At 36.7% G+C, this 20,594-nt stretch overlaps 1 protein-coding gene across 1 annotated transcript in view; it reads left to right on the top strand.

Moving 5' to 3' along the window:
* The window catches only part of ST13 (ST13 Hsp70 interacting protein), a 32,323-nt gene that overhangs the window by 1,531 nt on the left and 10,198 nt on the right, over positions 1-20,594 (top strand). The window contains exons 2-7 of the mRNA XM_047741899.1: positions 4,742-4,799; positions 7,248-7,323; positions 9,068-9,138; positions 13,036-13,102; positions 18,995-19,079; positions 19,214-19,324. Of these exons, the coding sequence (XP_047597855.1) occupies positions 4,742-4,799; positions 7,248-7,323; positions 9,068-9,138; positions 13,036-13,102; positions 18,995-19,079; positions 19,214-19,324 (468 nt within the window). The remainder of the gene's footprint in view (positions 1-4,741; positions 4,800-7,247; positions 7,324-9,067; positions 9,139-13,035; positions 13,103-18,994; positions 19,080-19,213; positions 19,325-20,594) is intronic.

Genomic DNA, 20,594 nt, shown 5'->3' with positions numbered 1-20,594 from the left:
AAAACCTACAAGATGCTAATTTCAGGACTAGGAGGTTAGGCCTGGATTTCAGTCGGTTTTTTCCTCTTGAATAACTTGATAATCCAAATGCATCACTTTAGATATTTGTATGTTTTTAATCTTTTTTATCCATCATAGGAAAGAGCCTACAAGTACGTTGTTTATAATATTCCAGGTAAAGCTGGGTGTGTATACCACCGGAAGAAATGGTTGATGCCAAGATTCAACATTATAATGAGTATACACAATGTTTTGTTCCACTGCTGGGGAGGAAAAAGGGAGCTATGAAGAAAAAGCTGAAACAAATCTAAGAACATTGTAGCTTGGGCTGGAGTGATTATGGCTATCTAGAGAATTCCAGTTTAAGGCTTGGAAAATATTGTCAACGTTATTTCTGGAAAATACTTATGTATTTTTTTTTGGACATTTCACGTATGTGGGGCGCCAGGGTGGTCAGCCGCCTTCACTCAGGTCATGATCCCAGAGTACTGGGATCAAGCCCAGCGTCCAGCTCCCTGCTCAGTGGGAAGCCTGCTTTTCCCACTGCCCCTGTCTGTGTTCCCTCTCTCGCTGTCCTTGTCAAATAAATAATAAAATCTTAAAAAATTTTCACATAGGTAATCCTTTTTTTTTTTTTTTTTTTTTTTTTTTTTTTTTTTTTTTTTTTTTTTTAAGTCATCCATGTATGTTTCCCTTGTGGCGTCCTAAATTTTTGGTTTAAATATGGGATGAAGCATGTTGGCATGTGTAGGGGCCCTATTCTGAAGCTTTCGTTGTCTCTTTAAAATTTTTGTGTCTTTGAGGCTTTTGCTTGAAGTACATCAGTTTCTCTCTGCCTTCATGTCAGCCTTCTTAAGTGCAGGATTATAGGAGGTTGGACTGAACGTGGAGACTTCTGGGTCCAGGAACTTTCCAAGGCCTAATCTTACTATAAAGGCTCCTAAAGTTGAAACTGTATCAGAGTTCTTTGTTCATACTAGATTAGTTGTAGGTACCCAGGTTCAGACATTGAAGAACAGTTCGTTTAGTTTATTTGTGTATTTACCAGAATTTTTACCACTGTTTATAGTTTAAAATTTTATTTGATGTTAAGAATTTAACAAATGAAAAGAGAAAAAAAAGGGAAGAAAAAGAATTTATTTAACGATGTTGTTAATTGGACAAAGAGAAAGAATTTTTTTTGGCTCAGTCTGTGAGGATCCAGGGAGATAATGATGTTTTCAGTGAGTATGTTTGGGGTATTTTTGGTTTTCTTTATAGGAAGAATTGTTTTTTGAGACTAGTATTTCATTTTATGGTGATTTAAGATTAGAAGGATTATCTTTGTGTTGTAATCTCCAGCACAGTGAATGGCGTATGGCTTTGCGGTAAATACTTTTTTTTTTTTTTTAAAGACTTTATTTATTTATTTGAGAGAGAGAGAGAGAGTATGAGAAGGGGGAGGGTCAGAGGGAGAAGCAGACTCCCTGCCAAGCAGGGAGCCCGATGCGGGACTCGATCCCAGGACTTAAGGATCATGACCTGAGCGGAAGGCAGTCGCTCAACCAACTGAGCCACCCAGGTGCCCTGCGGTAAATACTTTAAATGAAAGGAACAGGATGCACTTCTGTTTGCAATGAGTTGAGAACACAGCATCCAATTTTTTGTACGGGTGAATAATAACTATGACTCAAAGCATTTCGAATGTATCAAATTAGGAGACTTATGAATGAGGTCTCGTGTGAGTCCATATGAGAAAGGTCTCTGTACTAGCCCTACTTGGTGGCATAAAAGCCTATACTGGTAGAGTCCAGTTTGCAGTGATGGGGAGGGAATTAGCGTGCTTTAAATCTTGAAAGCATTAAATGAAATTTTTGTACCTATAAGTTGGTTTTAACCTTCCAGTAATTAGATTTAGTAGTTAAGGTGAGAAACTCTAAATGTAGCTTATGAATAACCTTCTTGTGTTCTTTTTCTTCCCTATTTTAAAATTTTTTTAAAAAGTTGAAATTTGCAGGAAAATTGAAATACAGTGCAAACATTTTTTCTGCAACGGTTTCTAGTGTTGTGCCCTCAGCACCATTGTGTATTTCCTACAATTCAAGGATAGTCTCTCCAGTACAGCCACCAAACTCAGGAAACGAATGATGCATTAATGCTATCTAATTCTCAGAATTCCGTGTTGCACTTTATTGTTGTGACTTCTAATCTCTATTCTGAAAGAATTCTTCAATCATTCATTGGCTTTCATGACCTTGGCAGTTTTGCATATTACAGGCCAGCTATTTTGGATAATTTCCCTCACTTTGGGTTTGTCTTAGTTTCCTAAAGATTAGATTTAGCTTAACACATTTTTTTAAAAAGGTTTACTTGTTTTATTTTTATTTATTTATTTTTTAAGATTTTATTTGTTTATTTGGCAGAGATCACAAGTATGCGGAAAGATAGGCAGAGAGGGGGAAGCAGGCTCCCTGCCAAGCAGAGAGCCCGATGGCGGGGCTTGATCCCAGAACCCTGAGATCATGACCTGAGTGGAAGGCAGAGGCTTAACCCACTGAGCCATCCAGGCGCCCCAAAGGTTTACTTACTTTAGTGGGAGAGAGTGAGAGCGTGAACCTGTTCGAGCAAGTGGGAAGAGGGGCAGAGGGAGAGGGAAAGAGAGAATCTCAAGCAGACCCCAAGCACAGCCCCAGAGTTTCATCCCACAACCCTAAGGTCACAACCAAAGTGGAAACACCAGATGCATAAGGGACTAAGCCACCCAGGCACCAACATAATAGATTTCTTGGTAAGACTGTCACTTCCCAAAGTTTAACATAAGTTAGATTGTTGTGGCTGTGTTTGAAGGTCTCCCTGAATACTTTGCTGAATGTTGCGTTTTGAAACTTAGGAAAAACACGGCTTATGGAGCCCTGTGTCTTCATTAAAAGTTCACTGCAAAAGGGGTCCCTGAGTGGCGCTGTCAGTTAAGTGTCTGCCTTCACCTCAGGTCCCTGGGATCAAGATTCCCCACAGCAGGCTCTGCGCTCACCAGAGAGTCTGCTTGTCCCTCTCCCTTGCACTCTGCCCCTCCTTCGTGATTTCTCTCTCCTGCTCTCAAATAAAAAAAATGTTTTTGAAAAAAAAATAACTGCAAGGAATTATTGTTTGAATACTGTGCTCTTTTGAAAAGTAGTTTTTGTGTAGATCAGAATTTTAAAGAATTTTTTTTATATGGCTGTTTTCTTATTAAGTCATTTTATTTTGCTGAATTGCAAGCTAAGAAATAAGATTTTTTTTGTAATTGTCACATTAAACTGAATAGGGAAAGTGTGCACATTTTTCGTGATTGGTGCTTAACAGTAAATTCCAAACTTTGTCTGTTAGTGTGTTTGCTGTTTTAGATTTATAGTTTCACTTCACATTGGCTTCGTTTTGTAAGTGAAAGACAAGCCATGGGGTGGGAGTAGATACTTGCAGCACATAAAACTGACAGAGGGCTTGTATGCGGAGTTTACAAAGAATACCTACAGATAAATATGACAGAAAATCTAAAAGCAATAGGCTACTCAGATGGCCGATAGATAAATGAAAAGGGGCCCAACTACAATGAGCTACCACTATACACCAATCGAAATGGCTAAAAATATAAAAGATGGATAATAGCTAAACGTTGGCTGAGGTGTAGAACAACTGGATTTTTAAAGAATAATTAGTGGAATTTTTTTGCACTGCTAATACAAGCGTAAATTGGTAAAGGAATTTTGAAGAATCAAATCCATTTCCCGTTTGGAAAACAATATCCACTTAAATCCAACATACACATATCTTGTGTCCGGAAATTCCACCCACCTAAAATGAATGTAAACATGGATATAACTTTAGTTGTAAAGAATTAATACTGAGGGTATTTTGAAGTAGATTCCTTTCAGTTTTCCGGGTGAATATTTCTCTCTTTTCCATAAAAGTTGATGGCTTTTTTTTTTTTTTTTTTTAAGGCAAATTTAGTTAAGTTCTTGTGACCTCCAGATAATGTCATGGAGGAGTGCCCTTAATCCGTTGAACATTTTAGTCACAGGACTGCTGCATGGGGCCCATTTACTTCAGAGTCTGACCCAAATGGAGCATACGGCACTAATTCTTCATAATCTGTTTTCCTCCTTGTTTTTAAGTTATTTGTGTGTAGTTCATGGTGTTGTCCTGGAGTATTTGGGAAAGGACTTACAAGGCCAAGGGGAAGTGTTAATGGGTGGATTGTAGAAGGGATAAGGAGAAAATCTATACTGTGAGGGGCATTATGAAATACAAACAAAGAATACTAACAGGAAACAAAACATTTTGAAGAATTATACTACGACTTCCTAATTATTTCATAAATTGATTATTTGAATTTAAGTGAACTTTTACTAAAGTTGAAGTTTGGATTCAGTATACTATCCTGCTGAATTCTGAACTAACAACTTGTACATATGATTTTTGTCATTGCATGTTTTTCTGCCTCTTCCTCTGGGAATGGGCATAGGGAAGCTATACAGTTTTGTTTATTAGGCTTATCGAGGCAAGGAAAGGGTTAGATTTTTGTTAGCCAGTATGCTAAAAAAAATAAAATTTTAAGCTGAGAAAACTTAATACTGGAGCATTCAAATTGAATTTACTCTTAAAGGTTTGAGAAGGTAACCATCTGAGTATTTGTCCTTTTTTTTTTCCAGTGTAAATAAATGTTGCTTTGCTCAGTGAATTTTAATTTTCTAAACAATTATCTTTTTTTCTCATTTTCCTCAAGCATGGGGGGTAAAATACCACCTGCCACTCATAAAACTAAATCAGAAGACAGTATCAAGGTAAGTTATGAATTTCATCTGTATGTTTCGTGATAAAGTACTTTAAGGTTTTTAAAGTGCTGCTCTCAAAATACCACTCCTGATTTCCTCAGGATCGCTTAGAAATAAGATCTTCGTAAAATTTCTGTTGGACGTGGAGGATCTGAAATCTGATGTAACACGGAGAATTTGGGGTGAATGTGCACCGTGTTTGGGAATAAAAGCTTGTGTGTGTGACGTGCATGACCTGTAGGTGGTGAGCTCTGTGACTGTGCCTTATGTAGTCTTCATCATCTTTGCATCTGTAGCACCGAGCACAGGACTTTATGCATTGTGGGTACTTGATTAAAATTTGCGAAGTAAATGAAAAATAGTCCAAATCAGTAATTCTTTACTTTTTCTATCTTATCACCTGAGGATTATTTCTGAGTATGAGTCAGCATATTCGCCCAAAAAAGGCACATAATAGATTAGGAGGAGCTTACCAGTAGCTGAAGTTTAAATATGGGGGTGGGTATACCCTTAAGAATGCATCCTTCAAGAGAAGAGTGGGGCAGAGGGAACAAAAAAGACTTCTGGTGGCTCATGAGAAAGAAAGCAGAAAACAGCCTGCTAGCTCCTTTAAAGAAGGCAGGAAACCAGCCCTAACAATGGACAGAGGAGGGGATTAATGCCAAGCCAAGCTTACTAGCTCTCTGAGCTCTCATTTTAATTTCATTTTTATTTCTGATCCTCCTCCAAAGACCTCTCCCATTCTTTTTCTTTCTTTCTTTTCTCTTTCTTTTTTCCTTTCTTCTTTCCCCCTTCCTTCCTTCAAAACAACAATGCTTCAGAATTCTTATTTCTGTTTTGTGTTTTCACATCTAAATATTTTTCCCCAAGTTTCCTTCCTTCCTTCCTTCCTTCCTTCCTTCCTTCCTTCCTTTTTTTTAGAGAGAGAACACGAGGGGTGGGGAGAACAGAGAGAATCTTAAGGAGACTCCATGTTGAGCATGGAGCCCAACACTGGGCTAAATCTCACGACCCTGCAGTCATGGCCTGAGCCAAAATGAAGAGTCAGACTGAGCCAGCCAACCAGGTCCTCTCCCTAAGTTTTCTGATTAGTGGTTTTCAATTGATAAGAAAAGAAACTATTTTATTTTTTAGAACCTTAAACAAAGTTCATCTATCTGGATATGAAATCAGAAGTTCTATCTTTGAACAAATGAAATGAGAGAAGTGAAACAAAAGCCCCAAAAGTAGTTACTCTTATTTTAGAGGAGTCATTTGTCAGAGTTTACTAGTTCCTGATAGGATGCTTTTGATAGTATACCTAGATAGGATTTTTTTTTAATAAGATTTTATTTATTTATTTGACAGACAGAGATCACGAGTAGGCAGAGAGGAAGGCAGAGAGAGAGGGAGGAAGCAGGCTCCCTGCCAAGCAGAGAGCCCAATGCGGGGCTCGATCCCAGGACCCTGAGATCATGACCCGAACTGAAGGCTGAGCTTCAACACTGAGCACCCAGGCGCCTCCTATATAGAATATTTTGCTATGTGGTAAACATGTATGAAGACAAAATTATATTTAATCTGTGTCTCTGCTAAAATATTTTGTAAGAAAACATTCTGATTTGGAATTAAATGCTAAAATGTCTGACACCTTGCATGTAGTAGGGTCTCAACATATATTTGGTAATGACATTGGGTTTTGATTCTAATTTTTAAGAATTACAAAAAGTAGCAACCTAAATAACTGTTTACATAATTTATACTAATACAGTTAAATGAGTAGACGGGATGTGCTAATTGTGATACATTCTTTATGAAACAGCATTATTAAATGGAAAGGTCAAAGTGCAGAGTTGTCTTGTATCTGTGCGTTGAGAATATCTAATGTCATACTCCAGAAACCACACTGGTTACTTACAGGATGGTAAGGAAATTTGGTTTTCATCATGTGTACTTTGAAATTCTTTGAATTCTCATCATTTGTGTATTATGGGTCCATTGTTCTGTATTTGAAATTCCAAACTCAGAACCGTTGAAAATGTAAAGATTTTTAGTGTATTTGTCAGTAAAGCATAATCTGAACAGATGTGAGGCTGTTTATAGTTTCCCACTTGTGAACGCTTCGACTTTTTTTTGCAGGGATAGTAATATGTTGATTAGGGAGAGTTGTGGACCACAGAGCCTGTTGAAAGTGCAGCATGAGTATGGGTTATGTATTTGTGTTAGCTTCCTACAATCCAGCATTTTTTAAATTCTAAAACTTGTTTAAAAGGTTTGGAGGAGGGATTGGACCTATTCTTAATTTAAATAGAGAAATGAAAACAAAGCTAAAACAAGTTTACTAAAACAGTATAAGAAGGGTTACATTAACAGTTGAAATATAACGTATGTAAACGGTTTATATATGTTTTTATAAATTAGTATATATATTGGTGTGTTGTTATATACTGAAAGCATTATTTGCCTTCCCTTTGGTAGGAAGAAAAACCAGATAGTAAGAAGGCAGAGGAAAACATAAAGACAGATGAACCATCAAGTGAGGAGAGTGATCTAGGTGAGAAGATGGTATAGTTTGTATTTGATAATCTCATGATAAGATCCTGTGCTGATTTTTACTAAATTGACTTAATCAGGGCTAATAGAAATGTAACATAGCTAAACTACATCCAAAACTTAAAATTTTCTAGTAGCCACATTAAAAAACTAAAAATTAAACAGATGAAATTAACTGAATATATCTAAACTAACATATCTAAAATATTAACATTTTAATATGTAATCAGTATGGAAAAATTATTGGTGAGATCTCCTTTTTTTCATACTAAGTCTTCAAAATTCAGGTATATTTTATACTTATAGCACACTTCAGTGCAGATGTTAGATGTTACATTTTTGTGTAAGTATTTGATGTTTATTCAGACTTAATTAAATTTGTAGTTGGGTTACATAACCAAATTGTTCTAAATAAATGTAAAAGTTTTCCAGTAACTGAATCAAGTACCAGAAAATTATTTTCATGTTACTGCTTGCATCCACATTGATAAGACTTGTTCATTTTAGGAGAAATGATAGGCCATGAGTTTGGTTGTTTTTTGTTTGGAAGTTTTTCAGGCTGCAGAGTGACAAAAATCTTTTCCTAAATTGGGAAGTCCTTTGAGACTATAAATACATATCCCAGTTATTAAATGGGCAGTCTCTTAATTCATAGACTGTCTAAAAGCTAAAGAAATGTATTTGTAATTTTTAAAATTTTGATCAATTGATCTTTGATACTGTTAGGACCTCTCGTTTGTGGGCTTAATTGATGATCTTTCACTTTTTGTAAAATATCTTTTTCAGTCTTAAAATTTTCTAAGTTTTAACTATGATAATATCTTACCATCTCCTCATCCAAAAGCAATTTTTTTGTGTATGAATTAAGCTTTTTTATAGTTAGGCAAAGTTACAAGTTCAGTTTCTATTAAAAGTTGACTGAAGTTTTCCTGTTTGACAATAATTCGAACTTCAGGTTGCTGATTTCAGTTTCATTCTTTTTTTTTTTTTTTTTTTTTTTTTAAGTTCATTCATTTAATCTGTGCACCCAACATGGGTTTTGAACTCAGAACCCTGAGATCAAGAGTCACATGCTCTTCTGACTGAACCAGCCAGGTGTCCCTCAGTTTCATTCTTTTTTGACTGTCAGCAGGAAACATTCAATTCACTCTTACTTGCTAAAAAATCTCTTAATATTGTCTGTTATTTTGAAAAGTTTTTCCTATTGAACAGTTGTTTTCCTTTACTGTAGCAAATTACAGTTGTCTGTCATGAAATTTATGACATATCTCTTTTCTAGTTTCTTTGCTGTTTGGTTATAGTGCTAGCTTTTGAGTTAGAGTCTGCATCAGCATTGTGCCTTTATCTTAATTTACTTGTAAAAAAATATTACGATTTACATCATCACTATAACTTAATGCTATCTTCATAAAATATTTTTTAATATATTACATTGATGTGTAGAATAAAATACTTGAACTGAATCATTTTGTTGATACTACCTAAATCAGTGGTGTGTCTCTGTGTAATACCAGAAACTATGCACTTGCCAACATTTCCCACTACAAGACAGTGAAAAATACCTGAGATGATGCAACAGTTAAAATGAAATGTAATCTTAACAAAATTTAACGGGGAAATACTTTACAGTGCATCAGTTTAAATAAATTATGAGTTGGAGTGGGTATAGTTGATTAGTTTTTAAGAGTCCTATGCAGCCAGTTTAGATAGCACGGGTCTTACTGTCATTTTCTTAATTTTGGCAGAAATTGACAATGAGGGTGTGATTGAACCAGATACCGATGCCCCTCAAGAAATGGGAGATGAAAATGTAGAGGTAAATTCAGCGGCTTATTTTGTGCTTGTTGTAAGGAATGTGAAGGTCCCACTTACTGTAATGATTTTGTGACATAATTCTACCAGGAAAAGAACGTACTGAATCTTTCTCTGACTTAAGGTATTTAGGAAAACATTTTTTATTTTACTGCTTAAAATGTTTGTGAAAGTTCCCATTATGTTTACTCATACTCTAACAATCTCAGAAATCTTTATTATTTCCTTTTTACCTGCTTTTTCAATTTGCATCTGTTTTGACTACTCTTTAGGTTAGAGTTCACCTAACATTTATATTTAGAAATGAGATTTCTTATTAATGAGATATCTAATATCCCATTGTTTTCCAAAATGGTTTTATCACAGTGGGGACAGTTTTACGTCAAGGTAGTGAAAATTGGTTCTTGGGAGGGGGCTTGCAAAAAACCTTAGATACTACAGTGGTTCGTGGTCTTCCAGAGGGTCGTAACGTACATGCAGTGTGTCTCTGTGGTATTAAAATGGAATGTGGGAGTATTAAAAAGTGTCTCTACGCTCTTTGGGGGTTGATGATGAACCAAAGGCTTGAGAAACACTGAAATTGTGTAACATTGGTTTAGAAGCTTGGTCCATGTCCTCATCAACACTTGATGCTATCAGATTTCATCTTTACCGGGCTTATCACGTGAAATGGTATGCCTTTGTGGCTTTTAATTTGCATTTTTCCAATTTCTAATAAAGTTGAACAAATTCTAATATTTATTGGTCATTCACAGGTATTTGCAAAGTCCTGTTGTGACTTTCCCCATTTTTCTTCTGGGTTGTCTTATTTTTCTTCCTGATTTATAATCCATTTTATGTTCTAGAGACTAACAATTTGTCATCTATATGTGCTCCACGTATATTCTGCTAGTTTGTGGCTTGTCTTCACTTTATGTTGTCTTAATAAACAATCTTTTAGTACAGTTAAATAGATTTTTCTTTTATATATTATGCTTTCTTACTTCAAGGTTATAATTGTTGTAATAAATAATTTTTTCCTTCTGAAAATTTTATGTTAACCTTTAACCTTTAATCTACGTGGCAGCACTATGAAAGAATTCCTTTCCTCACCAATGCCAAAATACACTGTTTCCATATATATGTGCCTCACTTCTGGTGTTGTGTTTTTCTTGTCTAATTTTTTCCATGTACCAATGACACATTGTCCACGTAATGGCTTATTATATGATCGGGGACCCCTAACAATTTAGGAGTATTTTGGCTGTTTTGTTGGCCTTTCTTTTTCCATATAAATTATAGAATATTATCAACCCCCGCCCCCAGTTAGACATGCATTAAATCTAAAATCAAGTTCGGGAGAAGATACAGCTCACTGTTTTGATTAACTACTCATGAATGTGTATCTTTCTAATTTTTAGATGTTTTCTGATGTTGTTAGATAATTTATTAACATATTCTCCATAAAGATCATGTGCATCTTTAAGAAATATAGGTACTTTTTGTCACTGTTTATTATGAAAGGAATTTTTAAGAATTTATGTATTCTATTGTATTCTGTTGATGATGTATCACTTGACATGTCAGGTTTACAACATTGTATTTGCACTACTTGGAATATATTGGGCATTTTAAATTCTAGGGTTAACTTCTTTAGCTCTGGAACATTTTCATCTAGTATCTTTTGAATATTGCCTCTTCCCCATTTTCTCAACTGTCATTCTGGAGTCCTAGTTAGGTATATGTTAGATTTTTTTTTCCCACTATTGAATACTATTTCTTTATCACTGCTGAATTATATATCAGTCATTTGGCTGTTGATGTTTGAATTTGAGGGCCTGTGTTTCTCATCTTTATGTCTTACTTTGATTCATTTTAAAGTATCCTTTTTACTTAAAATCTCATTTCTTGATTCATTTTCAGAACTTGCCTTTATACATTATAAACTTCGTCAAACTCTTCCTGGTTTTATTCTTTTATTTTTCCTTACTCTTGCTCATTGAGGAGGTACGTTGTTTACTTGTGGATGGTGTGGGTATGTGTATTTTGACTGCGTGCACACGCATGTGTATGTTAGACCATGAGTTCTTTGACCTTTCATCTGGAAAAGTTTTTGAGGCCTGGGTAGAAGGTGCATTCCTCCAAAGAGGAAAATGTTTGCTTCCATCAGACTCTTGAGTTGGAGCTACCAAGTCAAGGACCACTTTAAATTCTCAGCATGGTTTTTTTTGTTGTTGTTTGTATAATTATACAAGTAATGGGAATTCCACTGGAAAGCCTGGCTTATCATTATGAGTTTACAGGGGAAATTTTTTTTTTCTTCTTGCTAGTTGGCTATACCTTTCTTTGGGACAGGTTTACTTTTGGTTTGTTGTTATGCCTGCAGGTATAGGCATTGGGGAGTTCAGATTTATTGGAGGGTGCTGATTAGACAACATGCCTTCTCTTCACTTGAATCTTCTTTCATGTGTCCTGCACATTTGAAAATAATTGCAAGGTCACCAGGTTTGACACCTGCTGAAAGGGTGAAAGCATATGAATCATTCAGCTCCCATACTGGAATTCAGGTCTTCATTTAATCTTGTTCTTTGAGGATTTCTACATTATTATGTCAAAGATGGCTCTTCAAGTTACTCAGGGCATCAGGTGTAACATACTGCCACAAATTGAAGTTGTCTTCCCCTCCTCGCCGCCCCAATTTGGCCTTGTTAGTTTGTCTTACTATCTGCTGGAATGTGTCTGTTGTTTTTTTTTCTTTTTAAGAATATTTTTAAACTTGTAGAAATTTGCATGGGGTTAGGTAGAAGTATTCAAAAAAATTTTTCAGGGCGCCTGGGTGGCTCAGTGGGTTAAGCCGCTGCCTTCGGCTCAGGTCATGATCTCAGAGTCCTGGGATTGAGCCCCGCATCGGGCTCTCTGCTCAGCAGGGAGCCTGCTTCCTCCTCTCTCTCTGCCTGCCTTTCTGCCTGCTTGTGATCTCTCTGTCAAATAAATAAATAAAATCTTTAAAAAAAAAAATCTTTCCATGAACATAGTATATACATCTTGTGTTCTTTAATAGAATTTTACTTTTTTCTCTTTTTTTGAAAGTATTACGTGTTCTTAGAATGGTGTCTTGTTCTGTCCTATTTTGTAACTGATTTTTGCTGATGTGGAGGAACTCTTGGTTTTTTATGTTTCTGTGTTTCCGAGGACTTCATTGAATTGTTTTAGTAGCTCTAATAACCCGTCATGTCTTGGATTTACTAAATAAACTTGAAAACAGCTTGGTATTTCCTTTCAGTTCTTAAACCTGTCAAATCATTTTCTTAATTAGCTAGCACCAGTAATATTTTACACAGTGGTTGGTGATAGAGTAGGTCTTTTGCTTTCTGTTAAAGAAACTACTTCTTAACCTTCCGTTTAAGTGGGGTGGGATGTTTGCTTTAAGATTTTGTTACTAATGATCTTTGTGTTGTCAGTATCTTGTACAGTGCTCTGTACTATATAGGTATTCAGTAGATGTTTGTTGGAACAAAAGAATGAGACATTTTTCTTAAAATTTAAGTCTAACAGGAGCTAGCAGTAGTTACATCTTTACAGGGAGAATTGAGTTTTACTATATGTGAAAAACTAGAAAGGAGTTGGTGAGACAAGGGCAGGGACATCCTCCTTAAGTTGGTTGGGAGGGAGGGTAGCAAAGTCACGTCTAAACTAAAGGGTAGGAAGTGAAATTTATTGTTTATATATGAAAGATTAAAGCTCATCCTGTGTAATTTCTTATTATTAATCACTTACCATAGTTATCCTCTTGCTCCCTGGAGACTAGAGAAGAATGAATGAAAATGGGGGTTGTGTCTTCCCCATCCCTAAGAAAGCCCAAGCTGCTTCCTTCTCTTTGTTTTCTCTGTTACTTCTAAGTTGACCTACAATTTCCCCCTAGATAACCGAGGAAATGATGGATCAGGCAAATGATAAAAAAGTGGCTGCCATTGATGCCCTAAATGATGGTGAGTGATTTTTTTCCTCTTTGCTGTATTTCTATGGTAGTCTGAATATTCTATTTTTTTTCCCTGCAGCAACTGTAAAATAGTGGGAAAGTGGAAGGGAACTTAAATCTATTGAGTATCTTATACTGGAGAAGAAATTGTCCTATTGTCTATCCACCCATTCCCCCCTTGATAAAGAGGCTGAAGTCACTCAGGTATCAATTACCTTGCCTTACGGCACGGACACATCCTGATGGGAATGGAAAGACTCCTTTCCTGACTAATCCTGGTGTTTGTCCACTGAGGAGAGGCTTTAAGATAAAGGTGAACGTTTTTCAAAGAAAGTATTATTAGGACAGTGGCTCTTAACTTTTTACAAAACAGCACCCTTGACAAATGATGTCTGTTGGCATAATGTTCTTGTTCTAGTCTTTACGTGTTAGATCCTCTTCAAAAAATCCTTTCACAGTGGGAGAATGCTGGTAATAGAGTAAGCATAATATTTAATCAGTTAACAATTTGTAAGAACAAATCATTTCTTAGCTTGGGTAGTATGCAGACCCTGTCATAGCTTTGTGGTAGTGTGTCACAATGCCATTGTGGGAGAGCTGCTGTTGTCTAATGCCGACGTGCATTTGGACTTCATCTGTAGACTTAGAAGATGACTAAAGTTTTAGAAAGTTCATTATTGATTGCTGTTCCAAGTTGGCAAATAATTTTTGCTTTCTTTTTTTGTAATCTTACCACCTTAGTTTAGGTCATGATTCTATGTTTATGCCATTGCATTAGCCTTAATAGTTTGCCTATCTGAAATGTCTATTTCCTTTATTGCTTTCTGTTCACTGTCTCTAGATTATTCTTTTGTAGAACTGTTTTTATTTTCACACATTCCCTTGCTTGTAACCTCTGACCAGCTTTTGCATACTTTTTGAAGATCTTTATCATAGCATTAGACCTGCTAGAGTCCGATCCCATGTATTGCCTTCCCAGCCTTGTTCTCTTCTTTTTGAATATTAACCTTCCATTACAGCCAGACCTCGCTCTCTTAGAATTTTCCTATAACTTGTGCTCTGCTGCTTCTTTCTAAAGCTCTTCTTCACCTATTTCAGCTTCTAATTCATACTCCTCAATTGATCCCAGCTACTTTCTTTCTGGCCATTCCTTTCCCACACTATCTTTTAATTTTACTACCACTTAAGATTTCTATTTATCCAACATTTATTTTGTGCCTTCTGCCTACCTGACAGTTTTGTTATTTTTTAATGTGCATTTTTTCATTAAAACCTCATACTACTCCCCCTTCACAGGTTCATGAATAATTTGAGGGATCAGAGGGTTTTGACTTGTGCAGGATCTTACTGTGCCATAATATCAACTAATTGTTTTTGTCACTCGTTTTGGCATATTGTCTTATGTTTTTCAAATTTGTTTTATTTATTGCCTAGCCATTTTTAATGAAAATGAAGCTGTTGCACCATCTAAAAAGTCATGTTCTTGTTTTTCCACATTTCTTTCTAAGCCATGTTCATGCATAAATTTTGCCTTGTTCTAATTTTATATATTAAAGATTTATTAACTTGGGGCACCTGGGTGGCTCAGTGGGTTAAGCCTCTGCCTTCGGCTCAGGTCATGATCTCAGGGTCCTGAGATCGAGCCCCACATTGGGCTCTCTGGTCAACAGGGAGCCTGCTTCCCCCTCTCTCTGCCTGCCTCTCTGCCTACTTGTGATCTCTCTCTGTGTGTGTCAAATAAAATATTTTAAAAAAATGACTGATTAACTTATTTGAGAGAGAGAGAGACAGCATGAGCAGGAGGGGCGAAGGAGAGGGAGAGAAAATCTCAAGTGGACTCCACGCTGAGCGTGGAGCCTGACTCTGGCCTTGATCCCAGGACCCTGAGATCATGAGCTGAGCCAAAACCAAGAGCTGGACATGTAATTGTCTGACCCACGCAGGCGCCCCAGCTTAGTTCTAATTTTACAATAAGTGCAATTTTATAGCACATCCCTAAAGGAATAAAACATTAGTATTCTAAGCCGGGGACTGTATATTCAGGCCTCACCTTGGGTTGGAGGGGCAGAAATACATTTAAATACTGAACTTAGGAATCCAAAGTGCCTGGCTTTGAATCCCAAGTCTGGCACTTACCAGCCAGATAAACTTAGAGAAGTTATTCTTTGTCTCTGTTTCTGTTTCCTTCTCCTTTTTTTTTCTTTTTTTAAGCAGTTTTTTTTTTTTTTTTTTTTAAAGATGTATTATTTATTTGAGTGTGTGTGCAAGCAGGGGGGAGAGGGAGAGAGAGTCTCAAGCAGACTGCATGCTGAGTGTGGAGCTTAATCTCATGACCCTGAGATCGTGAGCCAAGCCAAATCCACAAGTTGGACAGTTAACTGACTGAGCCACTCAGGCGCCCCTTTTCTCCTTGGTAAGATAAGGTTAATGATACCTACCTAGTATATTGAGTCATGAGGGATAAATGAAGAAATATGTGTAATGTGCCTAGAATAGTGTCTGGTGCCATTGTTTTTAAGGTCCTGGTATTAATAAAGTGTCAGTAATTGTAATTTAAGTAAGACCTCATTAAGTCTTTTTAGCAGTCACGTTACCAGTAATGTTATTAGGCTTTTTAACTTCAGTATATTTATTTAAAACTTACATGTTCTAGGCAGTGTTTCAGATGCTGGATGTACAGTAAGAAAAGCAAAACAGACCAAGTTCTTTATCTCATGGACCTCATACATTACTGGGGAACAAAACCTCATTTATAATTTGATATTGGGTGGTGATAAGCACAATGAAGAAGAACGGCTAAATAAAAGAATAGTGATGGAAGCTGCATTTTGCAAAGGGTGGTCAGGAGAGCTTAGGATGAAGTGAGCGAGCCATGTGAGGACGAGCCTCAGACAGGGAAGAAAACGTGCAGAAGCTAGCTGGGGGGAGCACATGGGGTGATACATGTTTAGGGAATAGCAGAGATTCCTTGAAGCTGGAGTGTAGTGATTGAAGGGGTAGGAATGGTAGACTTGGAGAAATGCGATCAGAGAAGCACTTTGGGAGACATGGGGGAGATACGTGGTAGGAAGGTGGTGAGGAGGATAGATCATTAAAGATCTGTAGTACATCTCCGAGATCACTTGTAGACCATACTAAGGACTTAAAAATTTTTATTCTTAAGGGTGAAGGGAAGCCACTGGGGTGTTGTTGTTGTGAGGTGTTCTTTGTTTTTGTTCTGTTTTTGAATTGGAGATCTTCATCATGAGATGCATTTACTTTTGAAAGGGATTATTGTTACTGTTTTATGTAGATGAGACTCTAAGGGCAAATAAGGGTATGTTCGTTACACTAAAACCCAAAATGAGTTGATGAACCAGAGATACTCTTAAGAAAATGCATGAGCGGAAAAATAGGGGAGCAGGGAGAGCCAGAGGAGTTTGGAAGTCATTTAGACAGTCATGTAGGTCTTTACACCTGTATAGAAGTCTTCAACTAGTGGTATATTTCTAAAAAGTCATGATAAGCCAGAGTTGCCCACTAGAGGATTTAACAGTCTCACAATAAAGGACCAGTCTTGGTATCCTAGCTGTTCTTAAGTCATTAGCTCGGAGCAGCTTATGAAGTGTAGCCTTGAGCACAGAACATGGGGTGTTCTCAGTTAGCTGTTACCCCAAGGAGAGCTAGGGTGCATTTTGATGATCCTACAAAAGAATGCAAGAAATTGAGTCCAGGTGGCCAATAATGATGGCCTGGATTAGGGCAAAGGTTCCCAGATTTTCTCTGTTTATAGTGCTTTTTCAGTCCTGATTTTTTAACAGAGCTTTTAAGCCGAGAGAAAGGCCATAAGGTTTCATTGATAATTTAGTTAGGTCCAAACAATTGAATAAGGATGTTGTACCAACTTAGTGATTGCAAAATAATACACAAATTGAAAGAATATATTTAATCTTATTCTTAAGCAACAGTGTTTATGTTCTAATAAGATGTATATATATGTTGGGCACTAAACAACATACCAAATCTTGGCGTCCTGTTGGACACTGCCACTCTCATTTCCTGTTCCACATCTATTTTTCTGTAGTTCTTGCTTGGTTTTATTTTTGTTTTGTTTTGGTAACAACCAGTAAAATCAGTTTTTTAAAGATACCATCAAAAGGAATGTAATGATGCAGTGTTGAAGCTGTGAACTATATCAAGTGAGTAGTTCATGCAGTACTAACGTTCTGTCCTGTGGCCCTTTGGTTGTGGTGTGGAAACTTCAGGACTAGGGCGAGGAATGGTTTGATTCTTCTTCTTCTTCTTTTTTTTTAAATACAGACTTACTTATTTTGTGGGTGGTGGTATGAGAGGAAGAGGGAGAGAGAACCTCAGGCAGACTCCCTGCTGAGTGTGGAGCCCAACCATGGGGCTTGACCTCAGGATCCTGAGATCATGACCTGACTGAAATCAAGAGTCTTGGATGCTTAACCAACTGAGCCACCCAGGGGCCCCACAAGTGCTTAGATTTAGGTATATTTTGAAAGTAGAGCTAAATGGATTTAAGTTTTAGATTGGGGAATTGAGAATGACTCTCTAAGATTTGGGTGTTTATGTAGATCAGGAGTTCACCAAATTACAGCCTCCTGTTTTTGTAAAAATATAATGGAACATGGCGACACCCATTTGTTACGTGTTGTCGGTGGCTGCTTCCCCACCTAGTAGAGTTGAATGGTTATGATCATTATGGTCTGCGAAGCCTGAAATATTTCTTGTGTGGCCCTTTCTAGAAAAGTTCACTAACCTCCAAACTAGATTGAATGGAAGAGCCATTTATTTAGTTAGTTGGTAATATAAGGATGAGAAATAGATTTTAGAGATAGGGTTGGAATTAAGAGTTCAGTTTTTAACATGGTAGAAGTGAACTGCCTGTTAGACAGTCAAGTGTAATAATTTGAAACAGGCTTCTGTAGTAGTACTTAGTAAGACTCTGTTCTGTGCTTTGTTTTATGAGTTCTCCTAAGGTCCTTTACAGATTTGCTAGCTGGGTAAATGTATTTTCCAAAGTGAACTGTGACATTTACTTTAAAATTTGGTGTTTGTCTTGCCCCGCCCCCCATGTTTCCTATGTTCAGGACTAAGACGTCATGCCAAGAACTATTCTAATTGTATAGTATGTTTTATTTGTTCAGTGACTTCACTGAAGGCACTTAAGCACAAAGAAGCTAACTGTGAGAGTAGGATACAATAAATGAATTTAAAATGAGGGTTACAGGCTTTTCATGAATTCTAATTTTGTTGAATTTTACACCATTCCTGTGAATTCAGATAGTAATTTTTTTAATCAACCCTATAAATTTAGTATATTTCCTTTATAAGTTTAATTTTATCCTTTAACTTTTGGATAAAAGAGAATTAATGGGATAAAGTTGATTTTTATCCTTTTATTTTTTTCTTAAGTGTAAAAAAAATCATGAGTCCTAAGAATGTGGTATTCTGCTAGGGAATATGTATCCAAAAATTGTCTCTATCTTGAGTGATTTACCATATAGATGTGGTAAGACTTGCTTTGAAGAGCCATTTTTTTTGTTGTTGTCGTTGTTTTCTTTTTAAGATTTTATTTATTTATTGAGAGAGAGAGCATGGGAAACAGCTGAGGGAGAGGGAGAGAGAGTATCTCAAATAGATTCTGAGCTGAGTGTGGAGCCCGACGGAGGGCTCAGTCTCACAACCTTGCGATCATCACCTGAGCCAAAATCAAGAGTCAAACTTAACCAACTGAGCCACCCAGGCGTCCCTGAGGAGCCATTTTTATATACTAATTTAGTATAAGTCTTTTTTTAAAAATTGGACTAAAAGAAGAATGTGGAAGACTAGTAGGGTAAGGGGTCAACATTTTTGTTAATATTTTTTATTCTTTATTTCTCTACTTGTTTTACTTCAGGTGAACTACAGAAAGCCATTGACTTGTTCACAGATGCCATCAAACTAAATCCTCGCTTGGCCATTCTGTATGCCAAGAGAGCCAGGTGAGACCTAAAAACAAAAAAGAAGCCCCTCATGAAGAATTTATGCTCATTTATTTAAATAGAATTGGTTCTGTGATCCCAAAGGTGTTATTGTTTGAAATGAATACTTTTTAATATCACACTTATTTTTTTAGTGTCTTCATCAAATTACAGAAGCCAAATGCTGCCATTCGAGACTGTGACAGAGCTATTGAAATAAATCCTGATTCAGCTCAGCCTTATAAGTGGCGTGGGAAAGCACATAGGTAAACAACAGAATTTCATTATTTTCAGAACTTTAAATTTTAAATCTTCTTTTTTTAATTTTAAGATTTTATTTATTTATTTGACAGAGACACAGCGAGAGAGGGAACACAAGCAGGGGGAGTGGGAAAGGGAGAAGCAGGCTTCTCACTGAGCAGAGAGCCCAATGTGGGGCTCGATCCTAGGACGCTGGGATCATGATCTGAGCCCAGGGCAGACACTTAATGACTGAGCTACCCAGGCACCTTAAATCTGACGTTTTAATATGCTTTGAAAAAAATGAAATTGCTTAAGGATTTAATTTCAAAGTAGTATTTGCTTAATATGAAGAATTGAGAGAATATAAGGAACAAATAAGAAAATAAAAATTCTTTTTTTCCTACAAAGAGAACCACTATTTAGGGAGTTTTTGACTACGTATAGCCAAATTTAAGGTAAGGATCAAAATTGTTTCTAAAAAAGAGCCGAGCCTTACAAATTTTCTCTGAGTTTTAGATTTTCTTTGTGTAACCTAACATTAAATAACTGATATGTTATAGAAGAAGGAATTCCTTATTTTCATACTACTTTTGTTGCTGCTAGGTCACCTGAAAAATCAGAAAAAGGGGACAGTAAAGAGGTGAATTTATCTTAGATTAGTCATCATTCCTAGAAATTAAACTTAATGTTAAACAAGTGGGTATTGGTGACTTGAGGATGAGATGTCCAGTGACACGTGTTACGTGAATTGGAAGGGTATTGTACTCCAAGTATGGATGGAAATGAAGATGGATATGCTTGGGACAGCTTTATTAGGTCACTCAAAAGGAGCCCTAGTGATTATGAAGACACGTGTCAAAGATCGAGGTGAAAGATTAGAAAAAGATGTATTTCTGCTCTGGAGGTCAGAAAGCTCATGCGTTGCGGTGTGACCCCAGTAGTCTTTGAGTGTTTCTTTGCTGCCCCCCCCTTTTTTTTAAATTTATTTGCCTTCGGGTACAAGGTAGCATGAGCTCATCTTATGTTTTTATTGTACCAGACAGAATTAACCACTACTCAAAGTCACCAGCGTTCATTTTTGTGAGCATTATATTTACAGAAACCAAAGTTTGGCCATGGGTGTGTTTGTTGCTTGTGATGTATCAATATTTCTGTTATTTCAGTGAACAGAAACATTTTTTAATTTTTTTAAAAAAACTTTATTTATTTGAGAGAGTGAGTGAGCATGATGAGCAGGGGGTGGGGGAGAGGGAGAAGCAGACTCTGCTGAGCAGGGATCCTGCTGTTGGGCTC

The sequence above is a fragment of the Lutra lutra genome, chromosome 8, assembly GCF_902655055.1.
Source record: "Lutra lutra chromosome 8, mLutLut1.2, whole genome shotgun sequence".
NCBI lineage: Eukaryota > Metazoa > Chordata > Mammalia > Carnivora > Mustelidae > Lutra > Lutra lutra.
The sequence above is the reverse complement of the archived record's forward strand: the minus strand, read 5'-3'. Positions and strand labels throughout refer to the sequence as shown.